Source organism: Xenopus tropicalis, chromosome 5 (assembly GCF_000004195.4).
Source record: "Xenopus tropicalis strain Nigerian chromosome 5, UCB_Xtro_10.0, whole genome shotgun sequence".
Classification (NCBI taxonomy): domain Eukaryota; kingdom Metazoa; phylum Chordata; class Amphibia; order Anura; family Pipidae; genus Xenopus; species Xenopus tropicalis.
The window spans coordinates 89,493,601-89,520,841 of NC_030681.2; the positions used below are offsets into that span (position 1 = coordinate 89,493,601).

Sequence of the window (27,241 nt, forward strand, 5' to 3'; positions counted from 1 at the left end):
GGTGCCTAACATTTTGGCACCCCCAAGTGACTTTGCCTTTCCTTCTCCTTTAATAGGTTTACTCAATTACAAAAATTGTTCAGGGTCTTAGGATAAATGGCTTGCCATACAAAATTTTAGTGACCACTCTTCTCTTTCAGTAAAGCCATAAGGCTAACATTTAATATGATTTATTTATTGCAACTTTCAGATGCATAACAGAAAAATCTTTTAAATTTAAAGTCAGCTACATTCAAAAGATGTATCCACTGCAAAGAAACACTTATCTAGGGCCAACTGCCATCAGATTTATTTCTAGCCTTCGTGAAAATTGTCAAAACAAAAGCATTATAAGGCAGATGTTAAAGCAATACGGTCGTGGGAATACATGTTTTTTTCAAAATGCATCAGTTAAAAGAACTTAAGTTTTCTGCACATCCCATCCCCAACGTTCTGTATGTAAGCAAATTCCTGGTGCCGCTGGGCATTATGCCTCACCACAAATCCAGGCCTGCTCATGACTCTTGACTGCAAGCACTGCTTGCAGATTAGATATGCTGAAAAGATGATCAGACAGCATTTAGGACCATGTTGTTGCACCATACTTTCCACATAAAATGAAATGGTACAGGTCTCAGAGCACAGGGACTTGTGGCTGGCCATGCATTTGGCAGTACAGGTATGGGATCCCTTATACCCATTATCCAGAAATCTCCGAATTACAGAAAGCCCATCACCCATAGACTCCTTTTTAATCAAATAATATAGAATTTTAAAACTTATAATTTTTTCTCTGTAGTAATAAAACATTACCTTGTAATTGATCCCAACTAAGATACAATTAATCTTTATTGGATGCAACACAATCCTATTGGGTTTAATTAATGTTTTGTTGATTTTTTAGCAGACAAGGTATGGAGATCCAAATTACGGGAAGATCCCTTATCTGGTATATCCTTGGTCCCAAGCATTCTGGATAACGGGTCCTATACCTGTACTGTATTAATAAGGGGTGGGTGGGTGAGAGCACAACACCTGCAACTTGCACATACCCTGTAATTCAAGCGCACAAGTAAGGGACGGCCTGTGTGTGCAGGCCACTTTAGGGCACCTTAAGTTACAAGAGTGCTTTAAAATTGTTGTTGCCCTGTAGAATGGATGTTAATAAAGTATCAACATGTATCTCTCTCTAACTCTAAAGTCCTGTGCTGCATAGCTGATTTCATACAGTATTTTAAATGATAAATTAACAGATTATAATATAAATGTTCTGACGTGCCAGTTAAAAAAGTGTAATTGCAAGCCCCAAAAACTCGTGCCGGTTAAGCATATGAATGAATAAAGAAGAGGAGACCGATCACTGGGAGTAAAGTAGCCAATCCCTGTCAGAGCTTAATCTATGAAATAAAATCATCAGTCAAAGTCAAATGTAAAAAGACTTGGAGAGCAACACAAGCATCATAAAAGTTAATGGAGGAGCCAAATAAGGGCTAAGATTGGCTATTAGGTAGTCTCTATGCACACTATCAGCTTACAGGAGGCTTTTTTGGTAGTAAATCTTGTTTTTATTCAACCAAAACTTGCCCCCAAGTCAGGAATTCAAAAATAACTACCTGGTTTGGGGGCATTGAGAGCAACATCCAAAGGGTTGGTGAGCAACATGTTGTATCTTTAGACTCTGAAGAATTTGCTCCCCCCAGTGGCAAAACAAGTCACATAAAATAACATTTAAAATAAATAAATTAAATTATTTGAAAAGTCATATAAAATGTGTTGTTTTCTAACAGAACGTTTTGAGGGAGTGGAAGATGAAAACAAAACCGCAAAAGCCCCAAAATATTTGTCTTCTGGAAAACAAATTCAAACAGCTATGATCTGAGGGCAGTGTGGATAAAGTATTCTCCTGTTTTGCCCATTATTGCACTAGCACAGTTCCTACACTACCCTTTGGAAAGTCTCCCGTGAAGCTTTTGGTATGCAGAACACATTCATGCATTTCATCCAATTTCTAATTAAAATGTTTTTGGAACACATGAATGATTTCTTGCAGATGTTAAAGTGGCGTTTAACCAAATAATCAAAATGAGTTTCATTTCAAACCATAAAATATTTTTAATTGGCTTAACCCAAGATAAAGCTAGAAATGTTCCAGTGAAACTCTGGCCAGTTTGTTATCTTAAATTGCTAACACTTTCACATTTAGTAGTTCTGGCTACTTTGCAACACATACATACACACTGTCACAATATATAATGCCCACTTGAAAGGGGATTTTCTTCTTTGCATTGCACTATTTTTTCATCTGGTGCATGGGATAGTTGGCCCTCAGCACTGTCCCTTTATTCAAACCATTAAAACAGTACAGAAAACTGTTTACGTACATAACTTTATTTTCGAACCAATACCATACTGAACAAATGCAGTGCCTTTAATTTAAAACTCAAAATAAATCTGTTGTTAACTCACGGACCACCATCATTAAAAAGGAGGCAGGATCTTTATTTTTCATACAATACAATTATCCCATACATACTGCTTTGTAAGGTGGAAAGGAACACTGCCATGCAATAGCCACAATCAAAGGCTTGGTAATGCATGGATTATACATCGGTATCAGCATGGCAAACCAGTGGATAATGATACAGCCTGTAAAAAATGGTAATCCAGAGCTAACAACTGGATTTGAGTCCGAGGGATAGAATACATCAAGCACCATTCAATAAACCGAAAGGTGCTGAGCAAAACCAGAGTGCAGTTTGTTAAAATATTGTTAAGAGCACACCACAGAACAATGCATCAGAATGCAATAACTAACTGGTGACAGTAAGCCTTTAAAAGGGATCCTTTCCTACATATACTTTAGAAATAATGTAGATGTGCTTAACACCAAGCTTGTGACTAGAAACAGGTTATAGGGGGAAGTAGGGATCAATAGCTGTCCCTTTAATAAAATCATAGTGTTCAGTAAAACTGAGACAGAGTCTTAGTTTCCATATTCTTTAAAAAGTATACATGTGCTCCCTGCACAACATAGTAACTAGCACATAGTAACTGTGCTGGCACATTACATTCACTAACTTTTATTTTTTAACTAGGAAGTGTTCTCTGAAAGTGCAACTGGATTTGTTCTCTAGGCACAGTTACAAGCAAGCTGGATCTGATTTTATTCTTTACTGCATTCATATAGAAGGCACATGGGGCATCAAACTTCAACTTCTCAGTAGCGCAGTGATATGCCTGAACAGAACCTCTACACCTCCAGGATTGGTTTCTGACTGCTAGGGGCCACCATATTGTTTGTCCTGGTTTCACAAAAGACTTAGTTTTAATGGTGACATTTCTTGAAGCACTGGCATGATTAAACAATTTTAAAGCAGAGATACCAGTCTTGGCCCTGAAGCTGATGTCACAAGACACAAGGAGCTACTAGTAGCAGCTACTTTTCACGGGTACTAAATGCCAGAAAACACCTTGCCATAGACAATACTGAGAATTGCGTCTGCTAAATGATCAGCATTGTCTGTTTTAGCAGCCACTACAAGAAGTTGCTACTAGCAGCTCTGTGTGTTATATATATATATATATATATATATATATATATATATATATATATATATATATATATATATATATATATATATATATATATATATATATATATATATATATATATATATATACAAACAAGAATGCTTTTCCACTTCCACAATGTTAAAGGCAAACTTCAGCAGAATACTGATTTCCTTAAAGGAACAGTTCAATGTAAAAATAAAACTAGGTACATTTTTTTTATTTAGTTTGTTAACCAAAAATGTAATGTATAAAGGCTGGGGTGAGTGGATGTCTAACATAATAGCCAGAACACTACTTCCTGCTTTCAGCTCTGCAGCCTCTTAGTCAGCAAAATGTGTGGGGGGAGGGCATAAATGTTCACTTAGTTTGCTTTTGATCCTTAGCACACAGGTCAGATTCAAAAGAAACAGTTATGTCCTATATGGTTCCCCGCTCACGTCAGTGATTAGTTACTGACTGACTTTTAACAGGTTAGAAAGCAGCAAAGGATAAAGTTGAGTTCTGGCTATTAGGTTAGGCATCCACTCACTCCAGCCTTTATAGATTACATTTTTGGCTAACTATATTGAAAACATTTTTTTATTTTGCATAGCCTACAGCCTATTTGCCTGTTTTCACTGAACAATTCCTCTATGATAACTGCATTTTGCATTACTATCAGTTGTGTGTGTGTGTGCATTCACATCAATTTTATTTAATGGCTATGGTGCTACAATAAAAACAAACCATGCAAATTAAAAAGTGTCTTCAGTCAATGGATCTTTTAGTCCTTCTTCATTGACTGAATAACACCTTTGTGATATTTATTATTTGTGATTAATTTATATGCATGTATTCAGTTTGGGAAAATGCCCCCCACACACACACACATATGACAACAATGTGCATGGCCTAATATGAGTGCGAACCACCAGAGTGGAAACCTTTTACCACATATTGTGTGATAACAGTAATATTTCTCTATGCATTCCATATGATATCATAACCCTCTTATGCACCAAGCAGTACTTCTGCAGCCCTCTTTAGCAAATGGATACAAGCCATGAGCCCCTAATAAAACTGGAGGAATAACAGTAATGCAAAGAAATGCTCAATGCAAGAGGCAAGTCCAGCACTGTATAACTGTACAGAACAAGGCGGATTCCCCTTGCTTTTAAGTTCTGCACTTTGGTTCACAATTTGTACTCATTCCCTCTAAACAAACCCCTGCGCAACTAGCCAAAATGAATTGTTAGACGTCAAGCAGTAAGAGCAGTTGAAATGCATTTTGAATAAAACACATTTTTTAAAAGACAAAAGGAACAAAAACAGTTATTTACATTGATCATGAAGACCAATAACGAGAAAAAACAGAGTAAAATATTTACATGTACGCACAGATATTTACTTCACATATACTTATCCCCAGTGCCAACAGTGTTTCTGTAGGGTAACGTACTATCAAGTTTTATAAAACTATCCCATCAGACTGGGATGAGGCAAAATGGAAGCTTAAGGTTAATTGTAACATCTCAGGCAATCATGGTTAGTGTCCTTTATTTCATAGTCCGTGTGTTTTGATTAACTGTTGTTCCAAGTGCTGACAGATCCAAGCTTCTGCCACTGTTAAACTGATCATACAAACTCTGAAAAAGAAACAGTAAATCATTATTGCAAAATACCAAAGAGTTTTTCCTGCATACATTCAACTGCTATAAACTTCAATAACATCTATTGTGTCATCAAACTTTTATTGGATGAAACTGGTAAAAATTCAACCTGAGAAGCGATAAATTCCATCAGCAAGTGGTTCATTCTCCAACTAAAAAGTATGTGGGACCCCTATTCCTTTTATTCAGATGGGCATTAATAGGGACAAAACATGAATGATGCAGTCTAGGAATTTTTGATGCAGTGAGATTTACGACTGAACCATATCAATTTAAGGGGAGTACTATGTATTTCTGTATGTGATCAAAACAGAGCAGAGCAGAGGCTGATCACCAGATCAGTCATTCACATTTAGCCAAATGACATTAAATCTACAATACTGCCCCATGTTCAGCTGGAAGGTGTTGCTCCAAACCAAAGAAGAGGCACAGAAATCATCTTTTCTGTGTTTTATCTTGTCTAATATTACATTAACAGCAGTAAACAGCACACTTACTCTTGCAGCTCGAGATATGGAATTTGGAGAATTCAGACCAATAAGCTGTCCTAGTATACGCTTCATTTCCTCAGTCGTCTCTTTTTGCACTTGTTGATCTGTAAGGATCCAAAAAATGCCAGATGTTTGACCACCTTAAAATATTTGCAAACCTGTTTTGACCAAACTCTTTTTTTATAACAATTCCTGGGCTAATCATTGTTATAATACAGAACAAAAGGTTAATAACAAATACATGGTGTAAGATTTTATACATGCATTAGCTCTGTGTTTCAGTTAATAGACAGGTTCACGGGCATCATTCCTGCAGCTGAATATAGCATTAATTAAGGAAACTTTATATTTTCCCCTGCTCCCCAAACTTCCTGCTAGATTAAAAGCTCATACCAGTAACAATCATTTTTGCAATCAGTGGTGCAGTAGTCTTAAAAAAGCTTTCATACCTGGCTGTGTATGAGGCTGTATCTGAACATATGGGTGCACAAGGAGCTCAGCAATGGATATCCTTTCCTTAGGATTTCGTACTAAACATTTCTATAGAAAAAAAAACAAACATAAAACAATAAACACACCATATAACTACTTATGTTACTAAAGTTTTATTGCATTAACACACACTATGAAAAGATCAAAAGGGGTAGACTGGTAATGATAAAATGCTATATGGTGCTGACCCTATTCTGCACAGTGAATAGTTTCTAGGTAAGTACACTTGTGGCAAATTTAATCTTGAGGCTTACCCTTAGTACATCTTGGAGGTCTTTCTCTGGTATATTAGGAAACTCTATTTCATAACCAGGGTCCAGAATTGCATGAAGTTTAGTGATCTGATTAGTTATATGTTGAAAAGGAGTCTTCCCGTATGTCATGCAGTACAATATGCAACCCAGAGACCAGACATCACCTTTTGGACTAATCTAAAATAAAAAAAATGAAAAACAATATGGGAGTTGTGTATCCAGCAAAATCACAATAATCAACAATAAACTGACATAGGAAACTCAGTAGGAGGGTCATTTGTCAGCAATCAGCAAATTTTCACAAGCTATTCACTATTGGGTGCTGTGGATTAGTGCCTAGGTGCAAATTAGCCAATTGTTAATATATGAGCAACTGACTGTTTTAATTCATAAATGCCATAACAATAAGGAGGATGCTTCTTCTAAAGGAGAAGGAAAGGTAAAAATCACTGGGGGGGGGGGGGGGGGGGGGGGGGGGGGGTGTCTAACATTTTGGCACCCCCAGTGTTTTTTACCCTTCCTTCTGCTTTAATAGGTTTAGAATATCATAGGATTTAGAGCATCTCCACAAAGGAAAAATTCTTGTGCCATTGAGGCAGAAACCAAGTCACTGCCCTTATCAGACCAGCATGCGTGAATAGCATGGAAAAGTTTGATTATTGCTAGCATTGACTAGTGCAACATATTGCTGCAGGTCCCACTGCAAATGGATGCGCTGAGTACCCCTCAATCCATGACAACCAAAATAAAGCTGGTACAGATAAAAGCTGCTTTATGGGATGATTGCTATGTTACAAAGTATGACATTGTGACAACATACTTCAAAACAAAAACAAAATCTGCTAGAGATAAAAAATCATCAATCTATGTTTACACCCCCACAAATCTGAAGAATACATTTGATTTACTAAGCTTATTAGAGAAAAACAGCAAAGGCCATTAGCAGCACTTATTTACAACTGCCTTTGTTTCACAAAAAAATACTTTTTATCTCTCTATAAAACAAGTTGCATTAGTAACAATAAGCCATTACCTTTGATCTGGGTTTGCCATTTTCCGCATAAGTGGTGGTATCTTTAATAGCCTCCGGTGGCATGTAATTAATAGTGCCCACCTGATAATTAAAAATAATTATTTGATTAATCATTTTTTGAAGTAAAGATTTGACAGCATATGGGTTTTATTTGTGAAAACAAAGTACAGAGCATAATCATAAATATGAATAAAAAGTTCAGTCTCAGCTTGTGATAAAAGAAAGATAATGGGAAATAACCTAACAATATATATTAATATCAACCTCATATAAATTAGCAAATATATTGCTTTCCAAGCTAAAGTACTCTATGGAGACAGAACAGCATCTGAGCTGTGGTTCAGCAGAGAGAAGACTAGCTGCAAATCATGTTCTGTCCAAATGGGTCAATAAAAATACTTTGCCACTATATGAAAACACATGGACACTCGTGAGTTAGTAACGTGAGTTATTCCCTGTTACAATATTAAAGCAATGCCTCCAAATGCTCATGTTGGTTGGTTAGTATCATTTTCTATAAGGAATCCCTCTGCATAAAATAGCAGTCTCCTCATCAAAGCATTCTTGGCAATATGGTAATAGCAATTTTTCCTTTCAAGTTTCTTTGTTACCGTGTGCCCAGTAGGAGGTTTCTTTACCTACAGGAAAAACTATTTTCCTTTCAAATATAAAAGTATGCAAACATGCATCAAACATGGCAAATAGTAAAATTAGACTAGTATCGTGGAATGTCAGAGGCCTTAATGACAGAATCAAGCGTTCATTAGTCCTGGACCACTGTAAAAAATTAGGAGCAGACATTATGTTGCTGCAAGAAACACACCTCATAGGGCAGAGGGTCAGGGCCCTCAGGCGGCACTGGATTCACCCCATCCTACACGCAGAGTACTCCTCCTATTCGAGGGGTGTGGCAATCCTCTTTAGAAAGACCAGCCTCCCCCTAATAGAAAACACGATCTCGGATAGACATGGCCGGTTCATAATTATAAAAATTAACATAGCCTCAACCCCACTCATCCTAGTAAATGTCTACTCCCCACCACCAGGCGACACAGCCCTCCTCCAGCTAATTCTGGGGAAAATTGCATCAATAGGAGACCACCCTACAATATGGATGGGGGATTTTAATGCAGTGCCTGCACCAAGTCTAGACCGCCTACGCCCAAATAAAAACGACACAGCCGCTCTAGGGGACTGGCTCCGGGCATCCAACTTAACGGATGCTTGGAGGTTGTCCCACCCTAACACACGGCAATTCTCCTGCCACTCAGCCTCCACTGGCTCCCTCTCAAGGATAGATCTCGCACTGGTCTCCCCTCCAATTCTGCAATTGGTGAACTCAATCTCCTATGCTACCAGAGTTTGCTCTGATCATGCACAAATACAAATGGACCTCAGAGTCCCGGGCAGGATGGAGGCGAGCCAGTGGAGACTGTCACCCAGATGGATCCAGCAGGAATTTGTACAGAGGGAATTTGAAAGTCAATTTAAGGCATACTGGGAGATTAACTCAGGAACAGCATCAGAGCCAGTGGTGTGGGATGCGGGTAAAGCCTTCGCCAGGGGAACATACATCTCCCTAATTAAAGAGGCGAGATGTAGACTAGACGCAACACTCACAGAAGCCAAAGAGGCCTTAGAGGAAGCAGAGCGGGAATATACTAGAGACCCCACAGAAATGGTAGGAGAGGCCCACATGACAGCACAGAGAAACATCAACCTAGTGTACATCGAAAAGTACTCCCACAGGGAAATTAAGAGAATGGCCACGGGTGAACTCGGGAGTTCAGTCTGGCAAGGGGAACCAGGCAAGGTTGCCCTCTGTCACCCTTGCTTTTTGCCCTCGCCATAGAGCCCTTGGCTATACAAATCAGGGCCAACCCCAACATAAAGGGACTCAAATTGCAAAAACTAGAAGAAAAACGGTCACTATACGCAGATGACATGTTGATATACCTGGCAGACCCGAGGGAATCCCTATCCGCACTCCTAAATGAGACAGGCCGGTTTGGGGGATTTTCGGGACTAAGGGTGAACTGGGAAAAATCCCTGATCTTCCCAATAGACCCAGGCGGGAACAGAGACCCCGCACATGGTCCACAACTTCAATGGGTAGACAGGTTCAGGTACTTAGGAATCGAAATCCACAAAAATCTGTCAAAATTCATAAATCTCAACCTAACCCCAATCATACGCTCTCTAAAGCTCAAAACTGGGCTACGCTGCCACTTTCCCTTCCTGGGCGCATAAACATAATAAAAATGATCTTCCTACCCAAACTGCTATATGCGTTCCATAACTCCCCGATAATGCTTCCCAAAAAATGGTTTAGGAACCTAGATGCAATAGTAAGGGGGTTCATATGGGCAGGAGAACGCCCACGAATAAAATGGCAGATTTTTACAAGCCCCACTTGGTAAGGGAGGCTTAGCCCTACCTAATTTCCAGTTGTACTACTATGCAAGCCAATTGGTGTTCGCCTGGTGGTGGCTAAACCCCAACCCAAACAATCAAGCACTAGTACTTGAGGCAGGGGTGATCTCCTCCTTTGAGGCACTAGCAAACCAACTGCATAGAGGTACCTCATCCATATACCCTCTCACACTGGCCATGAAAACAGTAATAACAATATTCCAAAAAACTGTGGCCAGTGGGTACAACAAACTTTCTAAATGGTCCAAATGGACAATACTATGGGGCAACGAGACCCTCCCCCACCTACGTGCAATACCAGATGTTAGTACATGGGCAGCAGGGGGAGTGAAACACCTAGGGGACGTAGTCTCAGCCGGGGGCTTTAAGCAATTTGCTCAACTGCAGACCGAATTTGGGCTGCACAACCATATGTTGTTTAGGTTTCTCCAACTACGGCACGCGCTCAACACCCAATTCCAGGGAAATGCCCCTGATACAACGACAACAACACTAGAACGCTATTTGAGGCGCCCTGACCTCACCAAACAGGTTAGCTGGCTCTACACTATCCTTCTGCAGAATGACTTTGACCCAATCAAACATTTCGCACACAAGTGGCAACAGGACTTCCCTCAGTTGGAAGAGGCCAACTGGAAGTCAAATACCAGACACCAATATCTCCTCCAGGGACAGGTACATACATACTATGTTCCTAAACAGAGTATATCTAACACCTCACAGGCTGGCCCAAATCTACCCGGGGTATCCGGATATAAGCCCCAAATGTAACATTGAGCAAGGCAACTACATGCATATTTTTTGGGACTGCACAGAGATCCAAAAGTTCTGGACAGAGCTACTGGACTATAGCACTACAGTACTAGACCTTCCAAACGTCCGCTCTCCATTACTATGTCTACTTGGACACACAGAAGGACTATCACTCAATAAGTCTGATGAACTTTGTCTTCTCCAAATCCTACACTTCGCCAAAAAAGCAATCTTAATGACCTGGAAGGCAACGGCTCCCCCATCTCTGGGCTTCTGGAAAAAACTGATAAACGACACCCTGCCTAGTCAAAAAGTAACATACCAAGCTAGAGGATGCCCAGATAAATTCAACAAAATATGGGGCAACTGGACGAAAGACACACAATAACCACCAAAGCACACACTGGATACAACAAAAGGGCCCAGATATGTGGACCATGGACTGAGACATGTAACAGAGACCAATAGACCAGCAAGCATAACTAAAGACTCTTTATTATGGATACAAAATAGGATCACAGAACAAACATGAGAAAATTCAGAAATGCATTAGGAAAACAAGGAAGCCCAAGCACCCTTTCCCCTTCCCCCCTCCCCCATCTATACCACCCCCTCTTTCCCACACCTCTTCTCTCTTTTCTCTTTTCCACCTTGTTTTTGTTGTTAAAAATTGAAAAATGCAATAAAGAAAATCTTTAAAAAAAAATAAATAAATAAAAGTATGCATTTGCAGATGTAAAATTAAATTTCATTATTATTTTCACATAACCAAAGGAAGCAGCACAGGGTAATTTTAACTTAATATATTTACCTAATTTTTAGGTGAACTCATAGAAAGTCAAATGTGTAAATAAATGTAAATTGCTTGCACTGAAAAACATGTATAATTAAAACAAAATAACTAAAAATGTACAGACATATCTTAATTATTTAATACTCAGTGTTTAGGTATCAGCAGAATTACCTGTGAATCTTTAACAATGCTGGTGACATCCGGCTGTATTTGGTTTGCTATGCCAAAGTCTATTAGCTTAAGCATCCCGTCAACAATTAAAAAGTTTGCTGGCTTCAAGTCACTGTGTACAATCCCTAGGAACAAAAATAGGTTTGGGTCACGAGAATAACTGTCTACTGAGGATTACCATCTTTTTTTTCCCTGTACAGAACCAATAATCATGCACAGTAGTTTATATGAAATTATTTCAACGAAGAAAGACATAATTCAACATTTTCAAGGAAAGAAGTATAGCTGTACAGATAAGGAATGTAAGTAACTCTTACCAGAAAACATTTTTTCTTGGAGAGTTTATTTGTTCTCTAACTCAGGGCCAAACTACCCAACTCTCGGGAAAAAAGCGAGAAAACATTTTTCCCTGGTACAGGTATGGAACCTGTTATCCCGAATACTTGGGACCTGGTGTTTTCCAGATATGGGGTCTTTCTGTAATTTGGATCATCACGCCTTATATCTACTAAAAATTCATTTATTCATTCATTTTAATAAAAATGAATTGTATTTTAGTTATGATTTATTACAAGGGACTTATTACAGAGAAAAAGGAAATCCTTTTTAAATGAGTTGGTCACCTTTAAATTAACTTTTAAAGTGACGTAATGAGTGCTTTTCTAAGACAAGTTGCAACTGGTCTTCATTTTTTATTATTTGCAGTTAATGATTATTTAGCTCTTTATCCAGCAGCTGTCTGTTTTGGTTGAAATTTAACCTAGCTACCTGGCAGTGGATTAAAAAAGACAGGAATATGAATAGAGGTGGACCTAAATAGAAAGATATAAAATAAAAAGCAACAATAACAATAAAACGGTTGCCTCACATAGCAATAGTTTTTTGTCTGCTGGCCCCATTTTAAAGCTGGAAAGAGTCAGAATGCAGCAAATAATGAGAAAACAGGCAATTTTTACGTACATAATCTGAAGGTGAACCACCCCTTTACAAATGTAAATTTTTTTATTAAAACTGAGCCTATGGGAGATGGCCTTCCTGTAATTTGGAGCTTTCTGGATAACTTTTCAGAATCAGATTCTACACCTGTACAAATCAAAACCTGTAAAGCATAGAACAAGTCTTTACCCATATTGTTTATTGTGTACTTCTTACAATGTGGTATGGGGTGCAACAATGGGAGGTCTCTTACCATGCTGATGTATTGTGTGAACTGCCTCAAGCATATTTTTCCAGTAGCTCTTTCGTTCCCAAGGATTAATAGCCTTTTTCTTCCTTAGCCAAGTATTAAGATCTATATTTCCACACTCCATTACCATGTAAATATGTTGGTCTGTAATCTCACTGGAAATAGGATATAAAGCAGATGTAAAAATTAAAGAAAAAAAAACACACACATTTCCAAAACTAAAACTAAAAAATCATCCACTTACTAGTCATAGAGCCTAATGATCTTGTCACTGTGTTGCTGAAGTTTGTTTAAGTGAGAAATTTCATTCTGATAGCTTTCTATGGTCTGCTGGTCAGCTTCTTGCAGATTCACATACTTGATTGCATATAAATGCTTTTTATCATCCATTACTTGAAACACCTGAAACACATTTAAGGAATTTCTCTATTTATCCACACTAAAGGTGGCCCACACACGTGGCGATTTTAGATCATTCCAATCGGCCACTAACGTTCAGGGCTGAAACGGCAGATTTTGAGGTAGAAACAATATGATTTCTACCTCCTTCTGCCGATTCAGCTCTAAAGGCAGATTTTGCTCAGGCGCCTTCTATGGCACCCGACCAAAATCTTTTAACCCACCCAATCGGCGAGTCGACTGATATCAGCAGCCTCCTGCGATACACGCACCGAGGTTTTGTACAATATTATCAGTGCGTGTATGGCCAGCTTTAAGCACAAGTAGACGGTACAATTTAAAGGGTATCTGTCACCCTAAGAAATAATTCCTGAATGGAAAGTGAAAGTGATTGACTAGTAGAGCAGGCAATATATGACTGAAGCTCAGACAGATTAATAAACATATAACATACAGTATAACAGGTATGGATGTTTAAGTTAGAAATAAAATGATCTTTTAACTGGTATAAAGCACTGAAAGTAAGATTTTACCATAAGGAGAAGTCAATAACAAGCTGATCAGAAGATTTCACCCAGGGTTAAATCCCTGCATAGGGCAGTTTGTTGAGATTACAGTTCTATGCAAAGAAGAATTAAAGTATGCCAACTGAACATTTGCTGATCCTTTAAAAAAGATTTATTAGTATTTTATATCCAGTCGGGATACCCTTAAGCTGGCCATACACGCACCGATAATATCGTACGAAACCTTATATTGTGACATTTATATTCTGTATATACAATATATTGTGAGTCGGCCCCTAAGCTCAGCTAACTGACAGTAGCACAGGGTGAATGCAGCGAATCGGCAGAAAAGAAGATGGGGAGCTACTGGGGGCACAGATCTTCCCTCCTAAAGGGCTGTGGTTCCCTTGGGCTTCTACAGAAGCCCAAGAGGTCACCCTGCACGAAAACAGGTAATGATGTCCTGACTAAATATGTTTACTGGATATGTAATAATCATTTAAGTCTTTATTTAAAGCATTCATAGGAAGAAATGTTCCATACCTTACTAGATCCACCAGTTCCAATTTGTTTTAAAACTGCATACACTCTTCCTTTAACTACAATACAATCACTTGAAGCAAGAGGTGCAGAAATCTGAAAGAATCAAAGCAGAAGGCTCTTATGTTAACAATTAATAGCAGCTTTTATAGAAAATAATACACCTATGCACAAACACACTGGACTTCAATTCTTTGATAGCATTATTATTTTAATTTGGGTGTCCTAGTGCGGAGTGCAATTGCACTAACAAAGCACCACTCCCAACCCTTCCTGAGGCAGTAGCCCCAAACAGCTCTGATAACCCAGCTCCTAAACATAACCCAACTCAAATGATTGGGTGTGGAAAACCTATTGAATATTACAAAAGAATAAACTCTCCTTTTAGTTATTATACAGTTATATATCAATTGATTCTTGTAGTTGCCCTTAAAGCTCAAGTTTCTGTACATACAGTACTTTTCTGGATTATTCAATTCATACCTTTTTTCCAAGGTGTAGCCCACATGGCTTCACGGGTATAAGCAGCCTATTCCTGGTTGGGACCCCAGTAATATAATCAAAGCCCTCTGGGACCCATAAATCTTGGGTTTTTGGTGGAATTTTAGTGGTTTACCAAGCTATGGCCTTTTCTAGTATTTCACAGGGGCAAGTCTGTAAAACACATGACCCCTTTGTTCTGGAAATCAGAAACACCTTTCAGAAGAATGTAGTTCTGTTTTATTTCTGGATCCTAGCAGGAAAGCTCAACTACATTACATATAGATGTAAATAAAGATTGGCTTCTGTATTCAATGTATACCCCAAATGTACTCAGTTTCTAAAATTAAAATTTTTGTTCATTCTACCTTTTCGGGGCCTGGAATAGGATAGTAGGGTTTAATGCCACTAGAGAGAAAACTGGATTTCTGCACTTAGCACTACATTTCTCCCTTTGTGGTCATGAAAGTGGATTTTCCCTAATGTCCCCCAACACTCCTTAACTGACTGTGCTTGCTCCTGAAAGGAAACTATTTTGCTCTACTCCTGAATCAGACAGCATACAAAGCAACTGGTGGGAGCTAAAACTATGGGGCACATTTACTAATCCACGAAGGCTCCGAGCATTCAGTGTATTTTCGCAACTTATTCTATGTTTTGCGACTTTTTCGTACTTTGCGACAAAATTTGTAAATCGCATTGTCGCACAGAGTACGAAAGTTTCGGATTCATTCAAGCTTCGGTATCGTGACTTTTCTTGGGCCTGGTTGGAGCTGCACAGTGCTATTGATTCCTATGGGAGGCTTCCAAAATCATGCACAGAAGGATCAAAGTCAGAAAGGTTTTTCTGCTTTTTACGATCGTTCGGATATGAAAATGTGGCGACTTTCAGATCGCCAATATTATATTATCGTGACTAATACGATTTTTTCGTAAGCACATTCGTGATATTTGCGATCTTAAGAAATTATCGTATCCAATCCGAATTTATCCCATTCAGGATTCGAACTCACATTTTCATGAATGTGCCCCTATGGGTGCATTTAAAACCAGCAGACAGGGAAGAGGTGTTTTGTGGAGCACTTTCACACGCTGCAATCATATTAAAAGTTATTCCTCAAATGGCACCTCAACAGCATAAATTTCCCTATAATTACCCAGGAACTTCCCCTCTCTCCTGACGGCAATGCGGAACAGTTAGTACAGGCAACTGGGAAGAGATCTGCATTGTTTGACGCACTTACCAGAAGTGCAAATCTATCAGTGTGTGTGGCCAACTTTACAGACAGGTTATTCCAGGTAAATTGTTTGGTTTATGGAATATTTGACAGTTCTGTCCTAAACGACGTAACTATCAGTCAGAGATTTGGAGTGTCCAACAGCCAAACAAACTTAATGAGTAGTTTACATCAAAAAACAATACAGGTGCTCGGGACCTGGGGCTCTCCGCATAAGGGATATTTCCGTAATTTGGATCTCCATTCCTTAAGTCTACTAAAAAATCATTTAAACATCATTTAAGGCCAATAGGATTGTTTTGCCTCCAATAAGGATTAATTATATCTTAGTTGGAATCAAGTACGAGGTACCGTTTTATTATTACAGAGAAAAAGGAAATCATTTTTAAAAATTAGAATTATTTGCTTATAATGGAGTCTATGGGAGATGCCTTTCTGTAATTTGGAGCTTTCTGGATAACGGGTTTCCAGATAAGGGATCCTATACCTGTACTAGGTTAAAACAGAAATACTTTTGTAGTTATTAAAGATATAAGAAAAAATGTTTGTAAAACAGATTACCGTATATACTCGAGTATAAGCCGACCCGAATATAAGCCGAGGTACCTAATTTTACCTAAGAAAACTGGAAAAACGTACTGATTTGAGTATAAGCCTAGGGTGGGAAATGCAGCAGCTACTGCTAAGTTTTAACAATCAAAATAAATACCAATAAAATTACATTAATTGAGGCATCAGTGGGGTATATGTTTTTCAATATTTATTTCAAAGAAAAACCGTAAACTAGCTCTGTAAGCGGAGAAGAGGGTCAACAAAAACAATATGAGTACTACCCCATGCTCATTGCACATTGGCAAACTGGCAGCAGACCCAGTCCCGGAGGGATGTAAGGGGAAATAAGTATTGCTAGTGGGAGCCTAGGCCAGGGCACTGGAGGGTCTGGTTGCGGGTGGCCTAATTTGCACACAAAGGACAGAGGGTGCTAGTCTGGAGGGACCCATGGCACCCGACTCGAGTATAAGCCGAGGGGGACTTTTTCAGCACATTTTGGGTGCTGAAAAACTAGGCTTATACTCGAGTATATACAGTACTCAAAGTTTCACATTACTATGAAAGAGTGAGTTTAAGAGGACTATCACTTAAGTACAAAATTCATACTTCAAATTTGATTCAAAGTATACGGTAAGTAAAGAATAACTGAAAAACACTTACTGGAAAGCAGCCAGGTTGTACAATAGGAGTCTGTGGGTGCTGATAATCTAAACGGTTGGTACAAGGTGTGGACATCTGTGCCAATGGTCCTAGGTTAGTTTTTACAACTGGAGTTCTAAAGCTGAGGGAAAAATAGTAATATGTCAACAGAGATTTCTTGCACAGAAATGCAAGACTGGGTTTCTTACTATTAGTGTATAGGGAATAGTAACATTTAATGTAGTTACCAATTCATGTAATCCTCTTGCATTTTATTCACTGGTGTTCCACAAACAAAGACAGGGTCACATTTCCTAATAGAGGGTGCTGGTGGAGAAGCTCGTCGGGAACCAGGATTAGCACATGGTTCAATACTCTTCCGTTTGCACTGAGACGACAGTTACAAAAAGTCACAAATACATGGCTTTGAAGGAAGCTTGCCTTAATGTCAGACAAACGACACTAAAAATAACAGTGGTAATACTTTGAACCACCTTTGAATCTATTCTAGTTTACTAGTTATATGTTGCTACCAAATTCTATACTGCTATCCCAAAGGATTCCCCTAGCCACATCTACTTTGTTTCTAAACACCTCTCTCTTAACAAATCATTTAAGATTATATTTGACTGACATAGGTCACTTTGTGAATTCAAAACTGCACAACTTCTCTCCTAAGATCCTTAAAAGGATTGTTATAGAGCACGCTGGAAGCATTTTGACAAGAGGCTGGCTTTCCCAAACTTGTTTCAAGAGAGGATCAGGTTGAACAGCTTAACCTTTCATTGGGTGGCCAGCCTTATTTAGACTGTCATTAGTTCTCTCAGACTGCATTTTCTCCTATGCTTAGCATGTTTCATCAAAATTTATAATATATAATATTAATATATATATATATATATATATATATATATATATATATATATATATATATATATATATATAGATAGATAGATATAGATAGATATATATATATATATATATATATATATATAGAAATGTAAATGCAAAAATAGAAATGTAAATGCAAAAATAGAAAGGTTTATTACTCTAGTAATTCACAATTCTTTAAATTCTCAAACAACAACCTCTTTACTGTTATGTCATTCCTTAAGGGTCAAAGATGCACAAATGTGACAGTGAAGAAATTGGTTGTTTGGTATAAGGCTTAGGTCAGTGGAACACATTACTAACTGAGCACTTGTTCTTGACTATATTATTGAGCAGGGCCCTGCCAGGTGTTTATTGAAGAACTGTACCACTTGAAATATCTCACCTCTGGCTGGAAAATATGCCTGGGTGTCTCCGGAACCTTCCACTTCCATTCTGCCTCAATATTGTTTGGTTTAGTAGTGTCAGAGAGCCTTGCGTTAATGTTGGGTATAGGTGGTGGAGCTGGTTTGGATGGTTTTCTATTTTCTTGATGGTTGAGAACAGCTGTAGAAGAGTCTTTGTCTTCCATAATTATATCTATAACATCAACAACACCAGCTAAGCATGAACCAAGTTGAACTAAAACAGAATGAACAGAACACAGCCTTCACACAGCTTGGTATATGCATAAGTGATAGAAAAGACAAGGGGCACATTTGCTAAGCATTTTTGAGAAAAAGTCAAATTTTTTTTTTACTTTAGATATTTTCCAGGTTTACAAATTAGTTTGCGCCAGTATTTTTCCCAATATGGGATCTTAAACAAACGGAGGGAGCTTCTAGGGCTCTTTATTCAGGTATGGTAAAGCTTTCTGCAGAATAAATATAACATTCTAGGTGGCACTAATGTGGCGAATCTATTGGCAGTAAAATGCCAAAATGACTTTCCTTCTCCTTTAACATTGTGCCACTGAAGCTTAAGGCAAATATGTGTCTTTGTCTTACAATCATATCTTTAAAAACACTTTAGCTAATTGGCCTGAAGATAAACACAGGTCACACATTTACCTTAAGCTTTAGTAACACAATGTTAATATTTAAAAACATTTTTTTTTTTTAGTAACACAACATTAATGTCCCACGGAGCCAGTTAGTCGCCACAATAGATCTCTACTACCTTGGGAGGCTAACTACTACGAAATGCCTTTCCACTGGCAATTACTGTAATTGCAAATTAGGCTTGCAGTTAAGCTCATTGATATCCTTCTTAAAGGAAAAGTAACACTAAAAATTTTTAAGTAAAAAAATCTATTCTACCCTGCACCAATAATTGCCCTATCCTGCAAACCATTTAGAATGCTTTATTAGATAATACCTGCTAAACCTTGGCTTCCGGTCATTTGAAATAAGGCGGCGCGGCGAAGGAAGGAGCAGCATCCACTATGCAATGATCGATTGTTCGAGCCTAGCTTGACTCCTTCCTATTACAGAAGGAAGGCTAAGCTCGATCAATCGATCGTCGCATAGTGGATGTTGCTCTTTCCTTCATCGTATCGCCTTATTTCAAATGACCGGAAGCCAAGTTTTAGCAAGTATTTTCTAATAAAGCATTCAAAATACTAAATGGTTTGCAGGATAGGGCAATTATTGGAGCAGGGTAGAATAGATTTTACGTAAAAAATTTTAATGTTACTTTTCTTTTAAGAACTGAAGCCTAGAACTGCAAACTCAAGATGAAGCCTTACCAGAAACCTATAAAGAGGCAAAATTATGTTTTCATCCCTTGACTTAATGCCCTTTTTATGCAAGACAGCACTTTATTTGCTTTAGTAGCCATGGAATGACACTGCCTGGAATATCACAACTCAATCAAGGCTACCCCAACACTACCATTTAGTGTATAACTCACGTCTATTGTTTCTAATAAAGTGCATAACTTTACACTTATTAACACTGAACCTCATTTTCTCAGTTTACTGGCCAGTTTTGCAATTTTGTCAAATCTCTCTGCAAAGTGGTAGCACTCTGCGTGAAACTTATAGTTTTGCACAATTTAGTTTCATCAGCAATTAGAATATGTATCTAAAGTTTTATTTAAGACTTACTTACAGCTGCTGGTTCACTATGGATAAATAGAACATGGGGTTGGTTAGCATGGTTGCCTTGAGAAAGGTCCCGATAGGGACCGAAACGTAACGTTGGCTGTTCATGCATTTTTAATACACAATTGATTGTTTTTGGAATATAACTCGGTGTTGCTGGTCTTTTTTGGAGATATATATATATATATATATTAATAAACATAGCAGTAATTTACCTTCGTTTCTTTTGACTGTCAGGGTTGATTCAGTGCCACTAAGCAGAACAGATGAAGGTGTTTTTATATCTAAACTGTCTTCATTAGCCTGTTCTTCATGCGATGGGCTGGTCCTGCTTGGTAACTAGTTAATGCAATGAAATCATTAGCACAGCACTGTGTCATTTTTAAGTAGAAATGTAGTTCACAGAACAAAATAAGACTGTTTTTTCACATATTTTGTTTTGAAACCAATCAGGTGTCACATGCATGCATTTTTCAAGTGCACATAAATGCCATGTTTACATAAGAAAAACATTTACAAATATTGTAGCAGATATTATTTTAAAAGCTGAACAGCAGCAAAAGTAGAACTCTTAAATACTGTAGGGTGTATGATATACTTAAAGGGCCGGTAACACCAAAATGTAGCAGCTTGCTAAAATTTCTAATTCCTCTTCTTGCTGGCTACTGCCCTAAACCAAAGTCAGAGCTTCTGTGACCAGACTTAAAGAGTAAAAATGTATGCTTCAGCTTCTCCACTTTAAAGCTGTCAAGACCGCCTACTTCTAATATGGAGCTGCAGCAACACACAGGAGACTGCGTGCCTGCTCACGCTTTTTAGAGATGGAAGTATAGCTGGAAAACACCATTTGCAAGTGTATATCTGAGTGAAGCAATTAAAATGTAAAAGTGAGAGTAAAGGTGGCCATACACGAGGCGATTTCGCTCATTGTGCGATGAACGATTATATCGACAAACGATCGTATGGCGATCGAGTTCCCATACGATATGCCATCCACGGGCAACGATAATTCGGGAAAGATTTCGTCGCATCATTATCGTAAAATACGTACGATCGTACATCTACGTACGATCGAATGTCGTTGACTTCCGCTGCTGGCAATCGTGACATGCGCAGAGAACAATTGTTGAAAGACAAATGTCTGACACTCACACCAACTGGCAGATTTTATCGTTAAACGACCAAAATTTTTAAACCTGGCCGATCGATTTTGGGGACGATAATGTCGGCTCGTTTAGTGGGCCGACGATCGTTCGTACACCACCAACTATACGATAACTTAACGATAGCATCGGATCGTTCGGGAATCGGTCGTTTGTAAGTAAAAAATCGGTCCGTGTATGGCCACCTTAAGATGTACTTATCAATACAGCAGTTTAGGTAGATTGCATACCTAAAGATATTATGGCTATTGTGCCTTTAATCCCATTATGTTTATGTTATTAAGTTTAAACCTGAATCAATTAACTTAATTTTATATAAACATTGGACTTCTAACCTTTATGTCTTCAGAGCAATGAAGATCATCTCCCAAATATTTCGGTTTTGGCAAAGCAGCAAGGACAGGCACACGCATGGAACTTGGTGGTCTTGAATAAAGCAAATGTGAGAGCATTTGATAAAATAATTGATAAAGCAACTTTAGCAATACATGTATCCATAATCAAGCATATTATTCATCCAACAATTACATTTTGTCTTGTTTCTAAGGGCTTTCAGTATAGCTCCCTTTTATTAGAATAGGTGAGACACTTAGGGGCACATTTATCAAAGTACGAATTTTCGCCAATTAAAAGCACGAGTGGAAATAATTTGGACTAACCACGATAATTTCTGATGTATGTTAATTGTGCAAAAATTTGTAAAATGGTCGTATGAAAATATTGTGGTGCGATCCAGAAGTTACAAAATGTTTTTATCCAAATGATCGTAAATGGAGCGAAAACCTTTCTGACTTTGAACCTTCAATGATTTTGGAAGCCTCCCATAGGACTCATTGGCACTCTGCAGCTCCAACCTGGCCCAAGGGAAGTCACGATACAGAAGTTTGAATGAATTCCGTAATTTTCGTAGTCGTTACGACAAATACGATTTTGTCACACAAACTGACGCAACGAACAAGAAAGTAGCGTGATTTAACAAAAATATCGGAGAAAATACGCAAACTTAGAAAAGTAAGAAAAAATACGAATTTTTCTCATTCGTAATTTAATGAATGGGCCCCTGAAACTATGATGCTAAACTAAACAATACATAATTTGTAGTAAGAATGCTTTTGTAAAATTCCAAAGGCTAATCATACTCACTTCTTCACTACACTAGAACTGCCAGAACCATCACTCTTGCGTGTTCTCATATCTGGAGATGTTGTTGGCTGTACAGGCACTCTGCCCAAAGGACAGCTCTAACAAAAAGCAAACAGAATGATGCAGGTGAGATTTAGCCAAGACTGCCTTGGATACAGCAGCGCCGAACAGAGTACAGATGTTACCTTGGCAGGCATGTTTAGCAAAGGTTTCCTCCCTATATCTTCAAAGTCTTCTGGGGAGCTTAACTTTTCTCTGCAGAGATAACAGTACAGTTATATTTCCAAGCCCTTAACACATAAGCACAAAGTAATGCAAAGGTATATAAAATATAAGTAATACCCATATGAAAATCTTGTTTTTACAGAATATTCCTCTGGGCTTTCATTCTTCATTCTTTGTGGATTTCCCAATGCCAAATTCTGATAACCAGCCATGCCTTGATTGATCTGACTTGATGACACTATAACATAAAAAATGTATTTTTTTTTTCCAATAACATTTTTATTGATCTTGAGGTTCCAACAGTACATTATGTCATGTCATAAAATCAGGTACAGAAACATAAAGCATATACATTGTATCCAAGCAAATATCTGTTCTTGTTTACATAGTAGAAAACAAAAATGGGGGATGGACCGATAGTCATGTTAAGAGAAAAGGGAAGATAACAATTCTGTCTAAATCCTGTTGGTTCCTCAAGGGTTGTTTTGTTTTTTTTAGAAAAAATGTATTTATTTTATTAATTTATTGTTTTGATAATATTAGCACCAGACCCATAATACAACTGTTCTCATTTATACGAGCTCTGCTATACCTGAGGCAATTCTAGTAATGCAGTTTAGCTCTCCTCCATGTTTCATTTGCATATATTTAGACTACTAAGGTTCACCATATTGAACAGTATATCAGAGGAATACAAGTAGCTCTTTCAACATTTAACTCCTATGAACACACTAAATCCAGAATTCAGTTTGAATAAGAGAGCACTTTTTGCAGAATTGGGATGAATACAGATGAGTACTGAAACTGCACTTGTACCATGCATTTTCAGATTCTATTTTACAGTTTATGCAGATAAGGCAATATTGCACAACCCTGTATATTTATAGCGGGTGCAGATTCAGTTTGGTATGCATCCAAATCTTTGAGAAGGATTCAGTATTTGGTCAACCCAAAAATTTAGCACATGCTTTGAAATTGCACAGAAACACCAGTGCCTGCTAGATCTAGAAAAAACTCAATTTTAAAGATCTTTACTGCTATGACACTAGGAGGCTTAATTAACCTGCTAAATTTTCTTTATCTTCTTCGGATATCAGCTGAGTCTTCTTTAACTGTAAATTTTTCAACGCCAAGTTCAACATTTCACAAGGAAGAGCTCCACATTCCAGACCTCTACGAAGAATTTGCTTACACTTTTTAAAATTGCCTGCAAGAAGAAAATGTATATATGAAAAATACATTTTTATGCCTTATGGTCCCAAAACAGCTTTTTGGGTGGCTTGCCTATATCAGATAAAGGATGAAGGAAGATGATGTGTGAAAAACACACTAAATTTCACAATGCAAAATAAGCTATACTTAGAAGAAATGGGTAACAGTCAATTACAGACTTTGCTAAAACACTTGATACAGTACCACATATGTCAGTGCATGCGCTTTAGCTTCTGGCAGCCACCTTAATAAAGTCAGCAGAAAGAAAATAATGGCACAATAAAGGATGTGGAGCACACTTCAGTACTGCAGACTTCAGTATTGGAAAAAAAAAACAAAAAAAAAAACATTTAATTAGAAAGAAATACTAGCAGTTCAGGAGGGGCACAGGGGGACTCCAAGTAAGAGAATTGCAGTTATCAGGGGTTGCCTTGCCTTGGAGTGGCTTGGTTCGTTTGGAGGGATTGAACTTTATGGCCTTTGGTCTTTTTTCAACTCGGAGAGCTTCTCTGTTGGTACTAACCTTCTGACAGCTCAAACTGGGCAAAAGCTGTATGCACAAATGCAAATTTTTTGCAGTTAAGTCTTGCAAGCTGGAACTGATCCCGTGCTTCATCTGGGTCATGGATTCTGTAAAAAAAAAAAAAAAACTTAAACTAATTTAAGAGGTTATCAATGTAATCAGATAGTGTACAAAAATACCGTATTTTTCGCCCTATAAGACGCTCCGGAATATAAGACGCACCCAATTTTAAAGGAGAAAAATCTAGAAAAAAAAGATACTGAACCAAATACTGTAGTAAAATATTTTATATCAACTGTATAAAGTTAATTGTCTCTGGGCTCGCACATAATGAGGCTTCCCCCAGGGCCCCCCCCCCCAAGCATCCTTCAGCTTCCCCCAGGGCCCCCCCAAGTATCCTTCAGCTTCCCCCAGGCCCCCCCCCAAGTATCCTTCAGCTTCCCCCAGGCCCCCCCCCAAGTATCCTTCAGCTTCCCCCAGGGCCCCCCCAAGTATCCTTCAGCGTCCCCCAGGGCCTCCAAGCATCCTCCAGCTCCTCCACGGCACCCCCAGCATTCTTCAGCTTCCCCCAGGGCCCCCAAGCACCTTCCATTTCCCCCCTAACCTATCCCCACCGGCCTCCGGCTCCAGTGATGTCTTCCTCTCTGTGCCGCGGCTCCCAGCAGCTTCTGTGCTTTTATAAGGTTGCGCCCTGTGCGTGTGACGTCACGGGCGCAACCTTATAAAAGCGAGGATGCAGCAGAGAGCTGTGGCACAGAGAGGAAGATAGTTCGCCGTATAAGATGCACCAACTTTCCCCCCCCCGTTTTGGGGAAGAAAAAGTGCGTCTTATACGGCGAAAAATACGGTACATTTCCCAAACAGGAAACAATATGGTTAGCCAATTAGGAACATGTTCGCAAACTGATTAGGACAACCTTTTAAAAGATTTAGTACTAGCAAATGTAGTGCCCCCTGGGTAGATGTAGAGAAGCTTCTGATTGTTTTGCTCTCAAAGTGTAAAGGTCCCCATACACGAGGCGATTTCACTCGTTGTGTGACGAACGATTATATCGACAAACGATCGTATGGCGATCTTGTTTCCATACGATATGCCATCCACGGGCAACGATAATTTGCAAAAGATTTCATTGTATCATTATCGTAAAATACGTACGATCGTACATCTACATACGATCCAATGTCGTGGCTGAAGCAGTATTTACAGGAAACAGGAAGTGATGTAACATGAAGTGATGTAACATTCTTCCTCGCTGAGTATTCCTATTCAGTATTATATTAAGTATCAGTGAAGAGATTAAGAGATTAATGGTGCCTGTATTGTTCACACAACAGGTTTTGGCTGAAGCCCCCTGCAATATTCACACAACAGGTTTTGGCTGAAGCCCCCTGCAATATTCACACCTGAAGGCCCTGTGATCCCCCTACATTAGTATTCACCATCCACATAAAGCAGACTGTAGCCACACCATTGTCTGCTGTAGGCTCCATGTGTGTCACACCATACTCCACCAGTGTTGCCAGCATTTTTTGGGAATACAAAAAAAATGTTTTATTACAGATCCCAAAGTTTTCGTATACGAGCCATTAGTTCTGCAAAGAACAAACGTTTAAACACATTCGTTTTGTTCCGTTTATGTTCGTTGACCTCCGCTGCTGGCAATCTTGACATGCGCAGAGAACAATCGTTCGAAGACAAATGTCTGACACTCACACCAACTGGCAGATTTTTTCGTTAAACGACTAAAATTTTTAAACCTGGCCAATCGATTTTGGGGACGATAATGTCGGGTCAATTAGTGGGCCGACGATCGTTCGCACACCATCAACTATACGATAACTTAACGATAGTATCGGATCGTTCGGGAATCGATCGTTTGACTGTAAAAAATCGGCCCGTGTATGGGGGCCTTAAGTCCCAATAAAGTCACAAGCTGATTGGATAGGCTGGAGGGAAGAGTACTCTCCAGCATATCGAATCCAAGCACAGCTATACTGGGACTTATACATACACGCTAAGATCCACACGCTTGGTGAGGTCGCCAAGCGAGCGGATCTTCTCCCGATATCCCCACCTACGGGTGGGCAATATCGGGCTAATTCAGCCAGGGCCAAACGATCGAATTAGAATGACTGGTATAGGCGTCCGTCGGTTCGTGGATGCGGTCCCCTATCCAACTAATTTTTAAACCTGCCAGATCGAGATCTGGCCGATTTCAGGCCAGATGTCGGTTGGGCAGGCCCGTAGTTAGTGCCCATACATGGGCCAATAAGCAGCCAAATCGGTCTAAGGGACCTATATCGGCAGCTAGAATTGGGCCGTGTATGGCCACCTTTAGAGAGCACAATGATCTGTAAAAGCTGGAAGATTCTGCATGCGGCACGTGCAATCGCAAAGGTAAGGCTTCCCTTCTGTTCCTACTCCCCTGATAGGACGTGCGCATCACTTTGCGACACTTCCACCCAAGCATGCACACACATGATTTTACAGGCTGCAAAAGAACCCTCCATAGAAGGTTACTGTGCACGCATGGGCATGCGCGCCCACTCATTTTTAAAGGAGAAGAAAAGGTAAAACTAAGTAAGCTTTATCCGAAAGGTCTATGTAAATACAGCCAAAAGCACTCACAGAAACGCTGCACTGAGTCTTCTATCAAAAGAAACATGAGATTTCTTGTCTCCTTCCTTGTCTCCTTAATGCCTGCACCAGAGTTTGCAGCAGCTCTCTCCTCTCTCCCGCTCCCCCCTCCCACAAGAATGCTAAGAACTCCCTCCGCCTCCCTTAGGAATGTATAATCTGAGCTATACAGCAGGAAGCTTCCTCATTGTCTTACAAACTG

The 27,241-nt window shown here is 38.9% G+C and overlaps 1 protein-coding gene across 2 annotated transcripts in view; it reads right to left on the reverse strand.

Moving 5' to 3' along the window:
* Positions 1 to 2,460: 2,460 nt before the first annotated feature.
* Positions 2,461 to 27,241, reverse strand: part of ttk (TTK protein kinase) — a 28,346-nt gene continuing 3,565 nt past the window's right edge. Inside the window, 19 exon segments of one of the 2 annotated variants that reach the window (NM_001079131.1) lie at positions 2,461 to 3,548; positions 3,624 to 5,177; positions 5,699 to 5,796; positions 6,142 to 6,232; positions 6,439 to 6,615; positions 11,622 to 11,746; positions 12,811 to 12,962; positions 13,052 to 13,209; positions 14,256 to 14,348; positions 17,183 to 17,303; positions 17,410 to 17,549; positions 18,438 to 18,631; positions 20,351 to 20,474; positions 21,634 to 21,724; positions 22,442 to 22,539; positions 22,627 to 22,696; positions 22,784 to 22,904; positions 23,730 to 23,873; positions 24,402 to 24,508. In NM_001079131.1, coding sequence (NP_001072599.1) covers positions 5,088 to 5,177; positions 5,699 to 5,796; positions 6,142 to 6,232; positions 6,439 to 6,615; positions 11,622 to 11,746; positions 12,811 to 12,962; positions 13,052 to 13,209; positions 14,256 to 14,348; positions 17,183 to 17,303; positions 17,410 to 17,549; positions 18,438 to 18,631; positions 20,351 to 20,474; positions 21,634 to 21,724; positions 22,442 to 22,539; positions 22,627 to 22,696; positions 22,784 to 22,904; positions 23,730 to 23,873; positions 24,402 to 24,508 — 2,194 coding nt within the window. In that variant the 3' untranslated portion in view covers positions 2,461 to 3,548; positions 3,624 to 5,087. 2 annotated transcript variants of the gene reach the window in all.